This window comes from Phalacrocorax aristotelis, chromosome 5 (assembly GCF_949628215.1).
Source record: "Phalacrocorax aristotelis chromosome 5, bGulAri2.1, whole genome shotgun sequence".
Taxonomy (NCBI): domain Eukaryota; kingdom Metazoa; phylum Chordata; class Aves; order Suliformes; family Phalacrocoracidae; genus Phalacrocorax; species Phalacrocorax aristotelis.
Genome location: NC_134280.1, coordinates 43,397,359 through 43,416,707, shown reverse-complemented (window position 1 = coordinate 43,416,707; position 19,349 = coordinate 43,397,359). Strand labels below are relative to the sequence as shown.

At 43.6% G+C, this 19,349-nt stretch overlaps 1 protein-coding gene across 8 annotated transcripts in view; it reads left to right on the top strand.

Moving 5' to 3' along the window:
* The window catches only part of HDAC4 (histone deacetylase 4), a 262,455-nt gene that overhangs the window by 204,793 nt on the left and 38,313 nt on the right, over positions 1-19,349 (top strand). For all 8 annotated transcript variants that reach the window (XM_075094174.1, XM_075094175.1, XM_075094177.1 and 5 more), the window contains 4 exons: positions 691-948; positions 2,606-2,792; positions 9,505-9,638; positions 16,958-17,078. In XM_075094174.1, the coding sequence (XP_074950275.1) occupies positions 691-948; positions 2,606-2,792; positions 9,505-9,638; positions 16,958-17,078 (700 nt within the window). The remainder of the gene's footprint in view (positions 1-690; positions 949-2,605; positions 2,793-9,504; positions 9,639-16,957; positions 17,079-19,349) is intronic.

Genomic DNA, 19,349 nt, shown 5'->3' with positions numbered 1-19,349 from the left:
AATTTTATCTCGCCAATGAACTTTCAAAAAGTCTGAGCCTGTGTGAATAATAGTGAAAATTATATTGATCCCTTTGTTTTAGCAGCTACCTTCAGAGAAGTTCACTACCTCTAGTTAGGAAGATCTGGTTAGAATGGTGCTGCTCTTGGAGTTTGCTTCTGTCCAGACGCTGTAAGTTGAGTGTCCTCTGTTTCCTCCTAACTACATAAGAATGCAAGTTTTGGAGGAATTTTTCTAAGATGGCGTCTCACTTTACAGCTGAAATTCAGGGGGCGATTCAAGAAGAAGCTGGGCAAACAAAGTAGTAGGAACCCTCTTAGAGGGTACGTGTGTCTCTTACTCTTTTTCAGAATTTAATTGCCAAATTAATTGATGGTTATGCTTCTCCTGTGTGGATTTGTCAATGGCATAGCATCCATAGGTGTGCAGGCGCAAGAGGCTCTTATTTCTTGAGAGGGAAATCAAGTGCAAAATGAAGGGGCTGTCATTACTACAGGATTTCGTAGTGCTTAATGCCAAGGTTGACCTGACCTTTCCCTTGAGTAGTTGTCTTGGACCTAGTTTATAAGATAAAACCTGTAATTTACAATTGCTCTTTTCATGAAAGCTGGTTCTTTGAGGAGAACAGAGTGAACTTTACCTGTGATGAGTTACATTTTATTTATCGGTTAACCTCTGGGTTGTTTTCAGATTATATCAAAACCTAATGAACCAGCTCGCCAGCATGAAAGCCACCCTGAGGAGACAGAAGAAGAGTTACGGGAGCACCAAGCCCTTTTGGAGGAGCCATACAGCGACAGAGTCACAAGCCAAAAGGAGGCCCCAGGGCTGGCCAACATGGTGCAAGTGAAGCAAGAACCCATCGAGAGTGATGAGGAGGAAGTAGAGCCACAGCAGGAGCTGGAGTCTGGGCAGAGGCAGGCTGAGCAGGAGCTACTCTTCCGTCAGGTGAGCTCACAAAATACCAAGTTTGGGACTTAATTCTTTATAGGAGATTGTTTGGTCTTGGTAGTCACCTTATACTACTCTAAAGGGGAGAAGCTAGCGGGAACCAGCCCTTGAGGATGTGCTGCATAAAGAAACCTGCAGGTAAAATTAGTGCCATCTTTCCCTGTAGTCACCATGTCAACTCAGAAGTCCCAGGGAGGAGAATCTGGATCACCTGCACAAAACGCAGTCAATGTGTTTGCAGCCACTGAACGACTTTCTGTTTGTTTCTTTGGGAAGACAAAGCGTGTCTTACAATTTTTGTCCACTAAACACTAGCAGAGGATTTTATGTTTTAAAACAAATTGGCTGCCCCAGAGAAGGGCTAGACAAGGGAAGGAAGGATGAGGTTCATTGCGGGGCGTTCCTTCTTCAGAACCAGAGATCAGAGATCACAGCTGTGCTCACTTTTAGAGGGTAAACACCAACGTAGCATAGCATTATCTTCCCAATTATATGGCAGTCTCTCTGTTGTGGAAGCAGTAATGAAGGTGAGAAGGTTGGCATCAGTGCTCTGCTCATCTTTGCAGCCCTTAGCACTCGGCATCTGACTGTATCTAGAGCCGTGCGTAACTCCCTCACGGGATCTGCAGCCAAGAGCAGATTGCTGTAGCCATGCCAGGGTGTAGCTCTCTGAGTAAATCCACAGCCCTTGGCTAGGGAAAGCAGACTTGTGCCAGGTTTGCAATTACGGTGTCTGTGAATCAGGTGCAAATTGGTTGCTCCCTGTAGTTGTTTGCATCTCGGCTGTTCACAACCGTCTTCCTAGCGCTGCGGAGCTGACTCGCCTGTCCCACACAAATGTCTCTGGCTGTTGCTCAGAGAATGCCTTCTTGGTTCCTTATTGAGCAGCATTGTCTTCATAACAGTGCTGCCTTCAAAGATCAATGCCATTGCCAACCATGCTTGTACGAAGTGTTATTTGATTTATACAGTCACATCTGAGCCTCATTGCCTCAGTTAAATAAATAAACAAATTAAATGTAACATGCTGCATGAGGGACCACAGTGATACTGCTCCTGTGAAAGTGCAGCCCCCCTGCCCTAGCCCTAGATACATGGTCACACCTGAGGAGTCTTAAAAATATCATGTCCTCTGCAATTATTTTGCCTCAAAGAGGAGAGGGAATGGAGGAAATAGGAAGGTTGTTAGGTTGTGGTTGGAATATGGAAAGCTGGAACAGCCATCCCTTCTGACCAAGAGCCTGTCTAGCTGATGGAGTGGCTGTGCAGAGAACCAGATCGGTTGAAAATTCCCTCTCTTGCCCGGGGCCCAGTTGAGCTGGACTCGTTCCCTGGCCTGGTGCGTCGCACTGTTAAATACACCACTGCAGCATGGAGAGGCACAGGGGAAGGAGGACATGGCCAGACCCAAGGGGAGGATGGTGCTGCCTCTGCTAATGACCTTGCCAGCGTACACCGGCTTCAGGACTGTAGTTTGAACACACTGCACTTGCCTGACTTCACTCTAGAAACGTGCATCTTCATTTGCTGAACATGGGTGTATCCGCTTATTTATCAGGGAAAGGAGACAAAGCCTGCAAACTTTAAAAACTCTTAAAAACATTTTTAGGAAAGACACAGACTTCCAGCAACTACATGCTTTTTTTCCCTGCAGCAAGCCCTTCTGTTGGAGCAGCAACGTATTCACCAGCTAAGAAACTACCAGGCGTCGCTGGAGGCAGCTGGCATGCCCGTCTCCTTTGGAGGGCATCGGCCTCTGTCTCGTGCACAGTCCTCACCTGCCTCAGCCACCTTCCCGATGTCTGTACAGGAGCCACCCACTAAGCCAAGGTTCACAACAGGTAATGTTTTGGGGCACTGGAGGCTGAAGCAGTGGGGCTGTGGTTACCATTTTGCCTTTCCTTGTGATTTTCTGCCCTATCCCTGCAAAGTCGTCTGTTTGGGGTCTGCATCTCATCTGCATTTGGGGACTTCATAACATCCTGTCTTCATCAAGGATAAGATTGCGTCATCTTATGCCCTATTGTCCTGCTTGTTCCTTCCCAAGAGGGACAGACACCCTACAGTCCAGACAAAACAACCTGTAAAAATCAATAGAAGCATAGCACAGTACTTTAATTATGTATCTCCAGGAAAAAAAAGACAAGTCATATGCTGTGACAAAGCTGATTTAGATGCAAGACAGAGAGAGGCAATGTTATTGAAAAAGGATAGCATGCCAAATGCAGTATCTGTTGGCTGTATTTTTTGCACCTTCTCCAGTCCCTGAGCAATCTCATGCCATAAGTTATCCTCCCCTGGCTCTGTGCCAGCCTACCCCTTGGTCTGAGACACAATCTCTGCCCAGGAATCTGTACCTGTAGATTAGGAAAAGTGAGGTGGGTTGATTATTTCGAGTTGTCAGGCAGAAACAGGCTGAAGAGTGTTTTCTTACCTGTTGGGCCTTCATCTCAAAGGAAAATTATGAGTGCAATTCTGCATTTGTCTAGTGAAAACCAGAAACGCAAAACAGAGGCATTAATCTCCACACAAAGATTAAAGGTGAAAAATAATTGCTCTTCTTATATCCTGACAACCAGCTTTTTTTCCACCAAAATCCTTTCTGTCTATTCAGTAGCCTTAGTAACAGATGCAAGTTAATTTACATGCAACTTTTCAAGCCCTGCATTGGGTGATTAGGCAGACTTATTTTGAAGTCCACCTTCTTCCCCAAATGTCAGGCTCTATTTTGTGAATGAACATTTTGCAATGTGATGTGTGCCCTGGGAAAAGGAAGGGGAAAAAATCCAGAACACCCAAATAAGAGCAGCTCATGATTTTGCTTCTCTTTCACGTAACCATTTATTCTTATTTAACCCACACTTCTTGCATCATTAAAATCAGCACTGTGAATTGGTTTATTTTCAGACACTGATGGCATAGCAATAGCGATATGTTAAATATAACTTTGGTATTCAGCTGCTAGCTGCAGGGTGGGAAGCATGTGCGATCAGCTCTGTAAAAACCCAAGCGGTATCCCATTTTTGCAAATCAGCCCTTTAAGCCTCTATTTGTTTTTAATATCGAAACCTTTAATTTCAGCAAAACTGCATTTCTAATGCAACCAGTTATAGCAAGATTATTCTAGATTTTGGCTTTTGCTAAGGATACGAAGAAGGGTAGTCCCCTCACTCGTGGCCAAACCAGATGGAACCTGAGCATCTAAGACGTTTAGACCCAAACCTTGGTGCTTTAAAAACAAAAAAGCCTGGCCCTACTTTGAGAAATTATTCATTCCTTCTTCTTCTTCCTTTCTCCTCCTCCAATATTTAAGTTGCCTTGTCAATCATACACAAGACTTTGGACATACAATAACACTTCCTACCAGAGGGTATAAGTTTGACTCAGATATGTGCCTCTAAATTTCATTTAAAATTACAGGAATGCAGATTTTGAGAACTGTGCTGGTTTGAAAAGGTACTGTTAAAATGTTATGATTTATTTTCCTTGGAGGCAAGGTTTAAAAACAAAAAGGAGGCTTAAAATAAGAGGTGGAATTTCACATTGCTTTTATATAGCACCGGACAATCCAGTGTGATGATATGAAAAATGCTAGAGTATTTCAGTTGTCAAATATCATTTTCACAGCATTTATCCACATTAAGATTCCAAGGGCTTGATTTTTCCATTGCCTTCTATCTCATGCAGTTCTCTACATTTATGCTAGGTGAATGGAGGAGGAAAAATACAATAAAATGCTGTCAAGGGAGGAAGTGTTGGGCATTCACTGGCACTAATAAAGGTGCAAAGCATAAAAGGTGAGACCTTTATACTAGTCCTATAACTAGTCCTCCACCTCACATAAAAGGTGAGGGACTGGTTTAATTAACCATCACTATCTGCTTAGTGGTGGCAGGAAAAAAACAGCCTACTACTATGGGCAGGCAAGCACAGAAAGGCAAGGCAGGCATTTCAGCTGTTGAGCGTGTGTGTGCGAGTTAGATTGCTAATGCTTTCTTGAAGTTGTCCACAGTGTGTCGGAGAATGTGTTTTTGGAGGTGGATACAAAAGCTTAATCATGAGGACTAAATTATTCTTTGAAAGGTAGGAAATCAACGTCTTGGGTATTTTTTCAAAGCAAGCAGTGCTGAAGTGCATCAGGCTTCTTTTTCGCTAGGAAAATCCATCTGTTTGATATGTGACTGCTTTGGAGATTGATCCTAACATGACTATGCATTTTGGATTTCAGAGAAATTAAGATTTGAATTGTTGTGATCATTTTGTGAGAGGGCTGGAAAAAACAAACTTCATTCAGTGGCCCTAATGAAGCCAACCACAATTGCTCGAGACACAAATGTGGCTCTTAAGAGATCAGTTATTGTCCAACAGACAAAGGAATTGTTCATCACCATCATGTTCAAGATAACATGTAGAAAACACTGATGCTCTCTCTGGACAGAGTTAGGACTAGACAGCTGGAAATTCTGGGGTTTATGTAAAATTCATTTTTCTGTCTCTATCAGTGACCGGTACCTGAGACTTCAAAGGTGTAGGGAAAGAACAACATAATACACCTCTCAAACATGACGTGCGTTACTCCACATGAAAGTGAAAATAGCGCCCTTCCTGACTTCTTCAAGCAATTGGTTTTATGTCCCAAAGATGATGCTTAATTTTCCTTCCGACTAGCATATAAAAGACAGATAGTCCTTGAACTTGCCCCCTTGACTTTAATGAATGCTTCTGCATGCACTGTTCTACACACTTGGATAAGACTTCTCAGGTTAGGCCATTCATTTGCATAGCTCCAATTATCCAGTCTCTGATCTCCTGTAAAAATGGTTCCACAAATTATTCTGATGTTCTGCATTAAAGTATTTTTCATTTCTGATGAAGGCATTTATTCTCTCCTGTGCAGAGCAATACAATTATCTGACCTCAAATCATATGTTTGTTCTGCCAAGAAAAGCGAGTTGGTTATGCTTTAGTGCTGACCTTTAAAAATGATTGTTCTCATGTCTTAAAGAGTATTGCTTCCAGTACCACTTAATTTAACTTGTAATGGCCAATGTAGTTTTCATCTTTTAAGCTTAAATTGCAAGGTTTCCTTTGTGTGTGTGTGTCTTCATCTGAGTGCCCCCAACCACAGGAAGGAACTTGGAACAGTTCCCTTCTTTCCAGTGGTTTACTTTTTAGAAAAGAGAGATGTTGAGTGATGTGTGATTACAGCATAGAACAACTTCATTGAGACACTACTGTTATCATCGAGTCATTGGGAAAGGAGAAACTATAGATCAACCAAATTCTATAAACCCCACTGTAGTCTCCATTAACAAATAGAGACAAGTAGGCGTCCTACCACTCCCTTTTCTAAAAACCTTTTCTTTAACCCCTTTGTCTACCTACATTGAATAGGCTCAGTTGCCAAAACCCATTTTACATGTGCGCGTGTATTTTAAACACGTGTAGCTTCCAGTGCTTGCAGATGCAGATGAGGAGGTGCTGCTTTGTGTGGCTGGGGTTCTCACTCACATTGGTGCAGCTCTCTTAGCTGGCACCAAGTAGGATGAGCTGATAAATAGCCCTGCCTACTTCTGAGCTGACACCAAACTTCCTTCAGAAAACCTGGGAGATACCTGACAGATCTGCTGCACTCTAGGAAGATAAGGGAAGATCAGAAGAATATAAGGCAAAAAGCTGTTTTTTCATTTGCATTTATCTTTGGTTTGATCTGTCTTGGCTTCTGCCCTACCAGGCTTTAGGGTTATCCAGGTACAAAATAGAGAACAAAACGGAGACTTCTAATTTGGCTAGGCATTGCTTCACCTATGGGCCTAGAGTTGCACCATGATAGTTTTTCAGGAGTTACTATTTAAAGCTGAAAGACTTGGGGAAAGCCCCCTTTAAAAAGAACTTGCAATACAGATTCACACAGCGACTATTTAAATGGTCTTAGACCCTTTCCAACTTTGCAGTGCAGTCAGTATAATTTCCTGTCCGGCTGTGCCCAGCTCCCAAGTAGCAAAAAGATATGTTAGAGCAGCAGTATTAGCATCATCTGGGAATCCAGGAGGTGAGCAAGAAAAGGCTGCTTAAAAAACACTGCTTGAAAATGCTTGTGGGTTTTTGTTTTGTTTTGTTTTTTCTCCACAAACTTAAGAAGGTGTGGCATGAGCTAGCCTCGGATTTACCTCCAGGTTAGAGTGTCCTTTGCAAATGAGGTGCAAGCTTCTTGTTCATCATGTTCCTATCTTTTACTTCTCCCATCTCCATTAGTGAATTCTCTGATGCACTCTCCTGCCTGTGCTCCATGCAGCATGGTTTCCCATTGCCCTTCTCTTTGGCCATTACCTGAAAGCCTCACTTTGCACCATCTTCTAGTCCTTGGTCTGTAAGGTCAGTGCCCTCAGAGGGTGCAGTCCTGGCCCTGCTGATGCCAACAGCAGAGTGCCCGCAGACTGAAGGAATCCCGGTTGCAGCCAGACAGGTCCACAGCTATTCAATGAATGACATGCTGCTTGTACTTCTTTTTATTTAAATTCTAGCCTAGTTATTGACTGTGAATATATATATGTTGAATAGATATGCATGCAACTTTTGGCTGTAAATCTATAAAGCCTGGGTTGTAGTCCCTGTAGGTATGTCTGGAAATCAGAGAAGGCAGAAACACTTTACTTTCTTTAATATGAATGATTTAGCCAAACCTGGTGCAGTCCCATATGGTCTAGGAGGACATCTACATGAGGTTCTTTTAGGTAATAAATACTTTGTCTAAATGCATGATGTCCCCTGAAGGTGAGTTTACTTCAAAAATAAATTAACCTGAGGCAAGGTTACTGCAGCCCTTGCGCTAGTTTAAATGAACTCAGACTGGGGAGTTCTCATGGACCGCCAGCCTTGCCGTTGGGCTACATCTTCTTCTTGCGTGACATTTATGGTTCCTGCCTTTGCCCAGCAGCTCCTAATGAAGTTTGATGCTGTGAATCCAACATGGGAGACCTCTACAGAGCTTTGCAGCACAATCTTATTTAACTGAACTTTGGCTAACCCAAAGGCAGTTGATTAACCAGTGCTCTGTTCTGTTCCTAGAACTGAATGCGGTTTGGGTTCTGTTGTTTTGGTTTTTTTTTTCCCTTTGCACTCACCCTACAGCAAAGTGAGGAACTGCCAGATGCTAGGCACCTCCCCTAAGGCTGAATACCTGAAAAAGTCAGTGCTAGGGTTCGGTCAGAGGGGAAAGCCAAATTTTTCAGTGGCAGAACATGCCTATGCTAAGTCAAAAGGTGTGATTGCAGCTTGAGCCAAGCTTGGGTACATGCAGCAGCATGGCACTCAGCTCCAGGCTACATATCCATGTATGTTCTCAGAGTCTGGTTTCTTACAAGCCCCTTTGAACTGTGTGCAGTTGCAGACTGTGCTGTTTATCGCTGCTTGAACTAGGTACGTGAAAGCTCCTTGAGCTGTGGTCGTGCTGCCTGCTGCAGCCATAGGTGTGCTCTTCTGAGAGTTCGGAGGAGCGATACTGGTGCAGTTGAGACCCTTTAACGTCAGGATCTGGGAATAGCTCCTGCCTTCGCTGCTAACTCAAAGGCTTTGGATTCTCGTCAAAACTTCTGATTTGCAAGTTTGTACTGTGCTGTCAGACAGATATTTTTTGCAAGAAACCTTACTCCTTAGGGGAAAAAAGAATCCAACCTCTTTTGTTCTGTTTTCTGGCTGAAAGGAACGGTAGATTTAAACATTTGCATATGTCTCTTGCTTAAGTGAAAAAAGGTCTTTTGTCCCCAGGACTGCATAGCTGTGGAGGACCTGCTGTTTTCCTCCAGTGGAACATTGGCTACGAAATCATAACTCCCCTTCCAAAAACGTACCCGGGCAACTCTGGAGCATGAATCAAAGTCTCCTAAGCTGTTGTCATGCCATAAATACTTGGTAATGCAAGGGGATTTAGCCGCCTGACTCCCACATTCAAATGAAACAGCACTGCTAAATACCTGCATATTGTGCTGAATAATTATGCCCAAGCGTGTGCTAATAGCCTTAATTAGCATGTTGTCAAATAATGTTGATGCAAAAGACATCAGCACAAACTATTTTATGAAAAATAGTGCCTGCTAACCACTTACTCCTCCCTGATTTTAATCCCAAGCCCTAGAGTAATTTTAGCAACAATTATAAAAGTACCTAGCGGAAACGCTAGGTCAGTCCCCTCCTAGATCATGTTCCTCTGCTGGCACCTCTGTGCTCATACGGATGCTCTCAGTTGTCACCTCCTTCTGTCACTGTCACAACTTCAGCCTCCAGAGATGTTGGTGACTGATTTATTTTCCATATCCATTGAGGATTTCTTGAGGAAGGGGTTGTTGCAGGTTTGGTGCTGTCTCAAAAACAGCATCTTGGATTTTCATTTCTTAGAGCTCTGTGGCCCTGGATGAAACACACACTGCCTTTGTCTCAAAGTGTTCGGTTGAATATAAAGTGCTATAGTAAAACAAGAAAGAGGTTTTCTTCCATATATCTGGCAAAATTATGTTATTTTTTTAACTGAGAGCAATTGTCTAACCTCTGCTGCAGGCCTTGTATATGACACCTTGATGCTGAAACACCAGTGTACCTGTGGAAACACAAACAGCCATCCAGAGCATGCGGGGAGAATCCAGAGCATCTGGTCCCGGCTCCAGGAGACTGGTCTCCGTGGCAAGTGTGAGGTAATAAAACTACCAGTGAAGGGGAAGATGAGGTGGTGGGCCTGGGAGAAGGGGAGAATTTGGATTTGTCTGGCTGATTTGACTGCTGGAGTATGAGCATATTTGGGGGGCTGATTTCGCGTTTGGATGATAGCGTATGTACCGAACCTGCAGCTCAGGCTGTTGATTGCTACCTGGATGTGCAAACTTTATAGTGCATTCTGGCTTGAGATTTTTATAGCTCCAGCTGTTGGCAATGTTTGGCCATATGTGGCCTAAATTTAATGCATTCCTAGATGACTGCTTATGCATGCGTGTGCGTGTCTGTCAGGAGTGCTTTTCTAGCGATCTGATTTCATTGCATTGTGATGATTGTTAGAAATGCCAAGAAATGTTGTAGAATGCTCTTGCCCAATGTTGCAGTGAAGCTGCTCTGTAATTTTTTGTCCTATTCCCTGTAATCTGGAAGTCCCTACCAAGCGCTGGATTTTGAAGCAGCCAAAGATAAGAGCAATATATGAAGTGACAGTGTCGATTGTTATCACTCCACTCCAGTCATAACTGGAGTTGCTGTTGAGCAACAAGTTTGTATTTATGTGGTTTAATAACTTTTTTAATACACTCTGATAAGTAATGCTCAACCTATATTGAGGATACTGTAAAAAGAGCGAGGGTAGGAGGCTATAACTAAGCACTATTCCATCTTAAAAAGTTAAATTAATTGCATTGGACATACGTGTTTTAAGAGCAAGGCAAACTAAGTTAAAAGCTTAGATACTGAAATAAAGAGACTAATGATTAATAATGGAGATTAATAATTAGTTCTCATAACTAATAGCAGTGATGATAAATTAATGGTAGTGTGTGTTCATTAGTTCTCTGAGGATCTGAGGGAACTGAATCACACAGTGTATATGAGTTATGTCAGCTTCTGGCTAGGAAGCATTTTCTGAGCAATCAGAAAACACATCCACGTGGTGGCAGCATTGCCGTTGGCTAAAGTTCCCTGTCGTACCCTTATTTATCCCTAAAGAGAGCAAGGAAGAGCTTCAAACCTGTTTCTGTCTACAGAGACCCATTTAATTTAATTGTGGGTTTATTATTTGGGACAAAAAAAAAAAGTACCCCACTGCTGTCTAGCTCCTCTGTGTAGAAGCAGGAGTTAAATCGTGCAGTGCTAATTCCCTTGCCTCCTAGATTTGTGTTACAGATGTTCTGTAGTGTGTGAAGTTCTTTATTGTATGATGCCACGTTATTTTCCTTCATTTGGTATTCTCGGTTTCTCTCACGACTGGAGTTGTTCTTGGTATTTACCTGATTTCCACCTGTGTTTCCCTTCTGACCGCTGGTGACATTCGGCTTCATCTTGACTCTTCCTTTTTTTCAGAGAACAGTAAATAGGTGATGTTGGCTTTCTGCCTTAATTCCAGTGTTTTCTTCTCTGATGGCTTTCTTCAAGGTCTGGCCTGCCATTTCAGGATAACTGGCTGCTTTAATTGCACTGGCTTCTCTCTCTAGTTAGCTTTCCTTTATCCCCACCATCTCTTACTCCTGCCCAGACCTGTGTTAAAGTTTCCTTCCTTCCTTGCCTTATCTTTTCTCATGGGCTTGATGGGCACAACCTTTCCCTGTTTCCCCATCTCTTTCCTACTTCCACACTTCACTCTTCTCTTCTTGATAGAATTTTTTCTGGAGCCACTCATTCATGTTCTGCTGTCCTCGACCAACGTAAGTCTCTTCCACATTGCAAAGCCATTTGGTCACTTCCCTGCCCTTCAAAGTCTTCTGAAGCTCCTCAGTTGGAACCTGTCTATCAGTGAGCAGAGTGGAGAGCCATATAGGATTCTCCTTCAGTGAAGATTACCTCCACATCAGGTGCACTTGTATGGCAAGGGGACAGCTTTTTAGACACGAGTGATCTCTGCTGCTAGGTTGGAGCATGGGCATGAGCTGTTGGCATTGCCTGGGATGCTGGACTTGTCTCCTTATCACAATGACAGGAATGCTGTAGACTTGGCATGCAGAAAGCTTCATTCTGTGGGACATAATCCATTACATGATCAATTTAAAAGGAATTTTGAAGTCTGGCCTAATAATGATGATTACTTTTAATAATTATATTACTTTTTCAATCCCTGTTGCCTATGCCAAAGCTCCATGCGTGAGCTGTTTCCTCTATCCCCACCCACAGTAGCGTACGTGTGATGTGCGAACTTTAATGGAGCTCTTGATATGAAGATGGTGACACTTACCACCAATGCAACCTGCTATGTATCTGCAATTTTTTTATGGATTATAACTGCTCCATCTGCATAACAGCCCTACAAGCACTCGGAAAGAGGTGAATATTTTCAGAATTAGGAGTAGGTTTGCAGCAAGTCAGCAGCAACACCTGGATTATAATGCTCAGAAAGATGCCAAGTTGTACTCTTAATTTTTTTTGCTGAGCTCCTGTTTTATTCTATATTATTTTTTTTTAGCTGGTCTTGCTGATGGACACCTCTGTGCATGCTCATTTTTGTCTTCACTGATGCTGGTATGTTGTCCTGTGCCTCAGATGTTATGAACCAGTTAAGTGAACCCAAGGGCCTGATGTGAAAATTGTTTGTCATTATGTAGTTTAATCCATTTCTTACAACATATATTTGTAAAAGGACAGTTTGAACTTTGACATTTCCTTATCCTCTCATTTCCCCTTCCTTAATAGCCCTTTGCTGCGGTCCAGGAGTGGGTATAGTTTGATTCTGTTGGTTGCAAGTAGTTGCTTGACACAGATTAAAACCACAGCGCCCCGCATAGTAAATAATCCCGTACACACTGTGTGGGATCAAACAAGACTCCGCTGGATCCCTCTCCTCTTCCAGGAGGAGTTTAACAGCTCTCGTTCCCCCCACAACTGCACACTGAAAATAAATCCCAGCTCTGCTTTTTCATGCAAGGTCAAACAATTCTCAGTGTCTGTCTTCTGAAAATGTTCTTTTGGTGTTTCTGTTGCATGCATGCCCCAAGCCAGAAAAGGGCTCACAGATAAATATTTTTGTCATGCATGCAAACAAATGCTTGCTTTGAAATTTCAGAAACGAACTAAGTGAAAACCTATTTTCATCAGGCAGCCGAGAGGGTCCTAGACAACCTGCCAAGTGCTGAGTTCCTACCATTTCTCTCAGAGGCAATAGAAGTGATCCAGAAGGGGCATGAATATTTTTAGAACAGAAAAAAACCACATTGCTGCCCCACCTGTCATTTTTCAGCAGTGAAACAGATACGTATATGCTAAAGTTGTCCAAAAGCAGTTTTATGTCCAGCTGAGGGGAAAATGTGCACCAGATTTGTGGTGTGATAGGTAAGAGTCTGGCAGAGTCGCATGAGTTTAAAGATGACCCTTTGGAGTGAAAGCAGTTGTCCAAACTTAACGACAGCTGCGGTTTAGAGTATTGCTTGTTTAATTAAGTTAGCTTTATAAAATATGGCAATTACTCTGGTGTACATTCAGAATTTAAAAGCAACAATTATACTAATTGAGGCAATCTCAATAAAAGACTCTGCCCCCCAGATGAAAACCTGCAATCACAGTATAGTGTAATCCTCCCAGCCTTCATCAAGAGTGTGAGGAAATCGATAGGTTTTGCTGTGTGTCTCGGAGGTAATCAAATCCCTGGGCTGCTCAACCAGGATGGGGAAGAATGAGTTCCTCAACTAGGGTCCGTCTCCAGGCACATCTTGGCAGCAATCCTGCGTTGTTTGAAGCATGAGGACTGTTACCTGAAGGTTAATTGCAGCTGCAGAGGACTGACATGAAAAACCAGACCCAGGGCTGGGCTGTCTGTAAGAGCAGAACCGTGTCTGCAGTGTTCCTGGCACAGCATGAGGCAGGTGGCCAGCTGGAGTGCAGGATGGGTCAGGCAGTGAAGCCACAGGAGGGCCACTCCATGCCCAGGATTTCCCGTCGCAAAGCACCGCAGGCATGTGGAGGTAGTGGCAGTGATGCCTGGGAAGGCATGGAGGGAAGCTTTGTAGCTGTTTTCATGGCTTTTGGGGCCTTTTTTGAGGCTGTAGTTGGGACAAGATCTGGCTTGCTCAAGATTCATACCCTCTCCTGTTGAAACATCATGGGGTGAAAGGGTGAATAAAATGCAAACTAACAGACTAGTGAGGTTTATCTTTGTTCAAAGTGGGAAGGAAAAGCTGGCTCCAAGGAAATGGATGAACAGTGCAGAAGGACGTGTATAAAGCAGTGGGAGAGGAGAGATGGTGTGGCGGTACGAAGGTGAGGTTTTGTGCAGAAAGGAGCACGAAGGAAACAGGGTCAAGGGCCAACTAGTTCATTGGGGTTAAGAAGTCAACGCCTGAGCTGGAAAGCTGGGGTTTAGCAGCCAGGAAGAAGGTTAGGCAAGGGGCGAGGGAAGGTAATATGGAGTAAGCAAGCTCTGTAGGCAATGCAAAGCCTCAAAGATAAGAGTATCAGGACTTAAGAGCTCTTAGGAAGCAAGGAACTGCTCAAATTAGGAGTGTGGATGGCAGGCTGAGCCATAGACTGAGATACAAGTCATGATGGGTCTGGAAAGAGGAGTGAGGAGTGTGTTTTGTTCTCCAACTTTATTTTGGGGGGATTTAATTCATTTTCTCGGTGTCTTTGTGTTAGAGCCAAGGACAAAGCTTGTGGTGTGTGAGCTGGGAGATGAGAAAGGTGCAAAAGCATCTCAAGAATAATCCCTTCTAACTAGGCAATGCTTGCTGTGATGTTCATGATATAGATTTGTTTCAGTAAGTAGTAGCTTTTTCCTTGAACGTGTTTTACTTGCAACACAGAAGGAAGTTCTCCGTCTGCTTGTAGTTTCCATTCGGTTATGGGTGTCACGTGAAGGAGCTTGAATGCGTTGGTAATGCCACCTACTTTAAGCAGGAGCAGCCCTTCCCTGTCCTGCGGAGCCGAAGCTGTTCGCATTCATGGAGGAGTTGGCGCGTTATTGCAACGGGCTGCCATTCTCCTGGTGTCTTCACATAATGCCAAGAAAAACAAAATGCTATTTCTGTACATCCCCTAAACATAGCAGCTGAAAATGGGTCAGTACGGTTTGTTCAAAGGAAAAGAGTTGGCATATGGGTTAGAGGGAAACTGTAAAAGCCTGCAAGGGGGGACTGAGGCAGGCTTACCATGAACAAAAAAGGAAGACTATCAAAGTTCAAGGGGGATTTACCAGATATTTCCATCCCTTCTGGGTCTAGCATTTTTGTGATTATTGCCTCTTTAATGGGATGCTGTATTTTTGCCTCATCATTAATCTCAGGAAACCTAGGTGGTGGAGCAGAGCACGGAGAAAATTAAAGAGGAACTGGAGAGCAGAGAAGCCAAAATTAGGAGAGGCAGAGTGCACAAGCACTCCTGCCGTGCTTTGATTTCTGCTGCTTTATTCCTCAAATGGTTTTACAAAGTGATTTCCTGTCTACTTTGCAACACGTGATGGAAGCTTATGCTGAAGTTTTGAGACCAAAATGTCCTTCGAGTCGTTTCGTGGACTGTGCTTCAGAGGTGGAGGTTCCTGGAGTCCCTGTGCCCCTGGCGTGCTGCACCTGGGGATGCTCTGGCTGGGCTAGGCTGCAGCCTGAGATGGCGGCATGGTATGAAAGCAGGCACTGCTTGGATGGAAGTGCCGATGCCTTTGAAGCATCTTGTCCCTAGCACTTTCCTGCAAAGTAAGCGGCACACAGCAGTGCTTTCTGAGTGGCAGCAGCTCTCAGGAGTGAGTGGCGCAGTTTGACCTCTTCAGAACAAAACTTGTTCTGAAAAGTCTATTGTCTGAAAAGTCCATTTGGAAGTCTGTTCTTATTAGGAGTGTGATTTCTTTTTTCACCCGTCTTTTCCTTTAAGATATCCTTTTTGTTGTTGTTGTTCTCATTAGAAACTCTGCTTCTCCAGGAACATGGAAGTCTTAAAAAGGCAACTGGCTTCAACAAAGCCAGGGTTAAGGCTGAGCAGGAGGTGCATGCATTCCTGCATGGGCTGCGCAGCAGGATGTTCGTTGCTGAGGCTCACGTCTTTGGTGACCCTGGGACCTCTATAAGAGGCTTACAGAACTTTACAGTATTTTGCTGTTAACTATTTATATTTTAGTATTACTATTGCAGAGATGAATAGTCCTGTTGTTCCTTCTATAGGAAACAAACCCCCAAAATGACAATTCCTTTTAAAGTATTTTAGCCTAAATCATGACAAAAAAATTGTGAAGTAATTCTAAGCCATATAAAATACTACTTGTTTTGTTTTGGAGGGGAGTGCACACGTGTTTCTGAAGCAAAGTAATCCTTATTTCTAAATAACTCTTTCCACTCTCTCATGGCCACCCAACCTCAGCACTTTCTTGACTCACTGCGTATTTCCCCTGCCAACATTTTGGAGGCAGTCTCAAGCTCCCAGTTAAAAAGATGCAGTGTTTTTTTCCACTGCTGGGAGCTGTTTGCCTTCTCTGGTATATCTGATATGCCTGTGGCACCGTCTGCCTGCTGGGGAGCATTCACTCCTGTGCAAGAGGCCACGGCATGGTCCTTGTATGCCCAAAATTTAGCATCTCCAAGTAGGACTTTGTACTTACAAAAATATTTTCTGTTGCAAATGGGTGATGGCAACAATAGATAAGCTCCAAAGGTATGCTGGACACCTGTGACAAAAAACGGGTAAAGATCCCGAGTTTGTAAAATGTGAAGTTGGGACCTGCTGAAATCAGTGAAAGGTTTGCCATGATCTGTAGTGAAGCCAGGTTTTTGACTTCTGTGTGCACCTGCCCTTCTGGGTTTCAGCTGGCAACAAAAGTAGGGGTGAGCATATTTGGTACAGTACTTCCAGCTCAACGTCCATCGTCATATAAGAAAACAATTTCCAACCATATAATCTTATGAGATTTCTGAGATGAATTTTAAGCAGAAAGTTTGTAACTGACTCTTAATTACTCGAAGGTTCAGTCCGGAAAGCAGTGGCTTTTGAGAATTTTTTTAGGTTAGCTTAATAGTCATGGAGGGGGTGTGTCTGGGGTTTTTAGGGGAGATAGCTTATAACTGAAATCTTGAATATTCAGTAGTCAAGCAATACCTGTCTAAGTTAGCAAATGCTCAGCAGTAACATTTTTAAAACACAAAAAAAATCTAAAGATAATTTTATATGTCAACCTAATATTTGGAATAACAGATTAAACCAAAATCTGTTGTACAATGCATTTTTTCACATAAGAACCCCTTTAAGCTTTTGCTCACTGTCTTTATGGTTTGCTAAGGAAAAAGAAAAGCTCTTTAATGAGAGTTAAGCAGTTAATCAGTGATTTCATCACTCATTTTCTTTCCTCTTTTAGTGCATTCGTGGAAGAAAAGCAACTCTAGAAGAGCTGCAGACAGTTCACTCGGAAGCCCATACGCTGCTGTACGGCACAAACCCTCTGAACAGACAGAAACTGGACAGCAAGAAACTTCTAGGTATTGTTTCCTCGGGGGTGGGGGGGTGGGTGTCCCCTTTCTGACCTTCAGCACTTCCACTACTGTCCTCAGCCCTGACCCTGTCAAACACTTAGCCGTAGCATTATGAAAGGTGGGACCTGGGGCTCCGTCCATGCTCAGCTCTAGGCCCAAGAGGATTCTTCCCACCTCAGTTCAATATCCGCTTGAGAAAGGTACAAGATATATTTCCCTTTCTTCAGGTAGTTCCCCAAACCCTAGGTAGCTGTAACTTCCTTTCTTTGATGTCTTCAAAACCTAAGAGGACCCTCTCTGAGGAGGAAGGATACTTCAGAGTCTATTTTATCCTTGGACACTCTTCTCTGCATGTTAGAAAGCTATCCATTGCTAGGTAGGAACTGGAACACCCTGTTATGGACCTGGATCTGCAGCACCAACCAGCTGCATAGACATCAGCAAATAGCTGTCAGTTTTGTATGGATAATCTGCAAGAAAGATGCGGGGGCCTCTTAAATAGTCTTACATTTGTTTAATTTGGAGTAAGATTGTTTATCCCTTTCACTGGAGACAGGATCTTCCTGAAATAAGCCTGCATCTGCCATATAATACAGACATTTTCCCTGCAAAAAAACTAGGGGGTGGTTGTTAACCAACCCACCCCTCCCCCCAGCGACTGAATCACACTGATTTTAGCACCTTACCTCTGTGGAGGCACAACCACCTCCCTTTACTTTGTGCCTTTTTGCAGCAGTAGGTGATAGGCTGGAGGTGAAGTTTGGGAAGTTCTCACATAGGGATCAATAAAAGGACAGTTCTGGAACCTAGAAGTTGAGAAAGTTTATTTTGGGATTAGCTTGACTTTGGATGATATAAAAAGAGGATTAACTTGATGGCCTGCATGATGTAGTAGTCGCAGCAAAAGAGCTGGAAAGATGTTGCAACATATTCAGTATGTACATTAGATCCCCAAAGAGGAAAGCTATTAGCCAGTTGTTTAAACATGCAATTAGCACTGTATTTATAGCTAACTTACCACCTCTTTAAAACCCAGAGAAATGAAAAGTAGACACCTCTGGCTGAATGATAGCACAATTAGTATGTAGAGTTTAAAGAATTTATGATGTCATATCCTTGGAAGTGTAAAACTCTCGCCTTGTGTGAAGCATATCCACCAGTCCAAAGAAACAGCGTGTAAATCTTTCCTGGTAGGTCTGAGAAGGCTCCTTGTTTCCAGTTGCACCACCTTCATGCTGACTGATTTCTCTGCAAACTCTTGACCCGTAGTGCTGAAGGTGTGTAAAGACGTGGCCTGATGTTGTGCTGCAGTGGGATCCAGGCGGTCCTTCGGCATCTGATCCATTGGCTTCACCAGCCTGGACCAGGCAGGGCTAGCACCCTGCCTCTGGCAGTGGTCATCATCTGCGTGGGGGGCTGAACAGGCAGTGAGTCACCCTAACCCCTCTCCTTTAGGAGATACCCATTGCAAGATATATTTTTAGGGTAGGCTGTGATAACACTGCGTGCTGCCTGCTCATTCAAATGTCAGATGCTTTTGAGATACTTTTCTGTTCCCTCTTTGATTCTTGGCACAATCTGTAACAATAGTTCCACAGATACATTTGGAGATACAGTTTATTTGGTTAGTATTGGATTTGGGGGTACCCAGGTTTTGCTGAACAATTCCTGATGTTTTGTCTAGAGAACCTGAGGGAGGAGAAACTCTTGCTCGGCCTGTGAGTACTTCCATAGTTTTGCTTTGTCTCCCCATGTCTTTTCTGTAGCCATGAATTTTATTCCTCTAGTGAAGAGAAACAATTCTGATATCTGCAGGCATTTCAGTACAGAAGGTTACCTATTTGGGTGTAATTTGCAAAGATGACCAAGTTCTCAAGGAGCAATACGACAAATCAGTACTAAGACTAACCTGATGGTGGATGTTAGACTGGAGCTTGGTTGGGGCTACACCTGGGGCTCTGGCCATCCCCCAAAACACTACCAAGCATCTCTTTTTTTAACTTTCTGAGGCTGCAGCTGTAGGTGGGAGGTCAGGTCCCCAGGGTCTCCAGTGGGAAGGGCTTTCCAGTAGCTCTTAGCTGAGCTCAGACTCTGGTTCCTAAACCCACTTGGCACCATTTTAGCCTGGAGCTACTAGCAGTGGAACTCTCTGCCAGCTTGCATGACCACCTTTGCCCAGACAGCAGAGGACTGCCTGTTCCCACTGCCCAGCTGTCCTCCCATTGCATGTGGAGCTGTGCCTGGGCCACAGCTGGCACTGACACTTGTGCCAAGCAC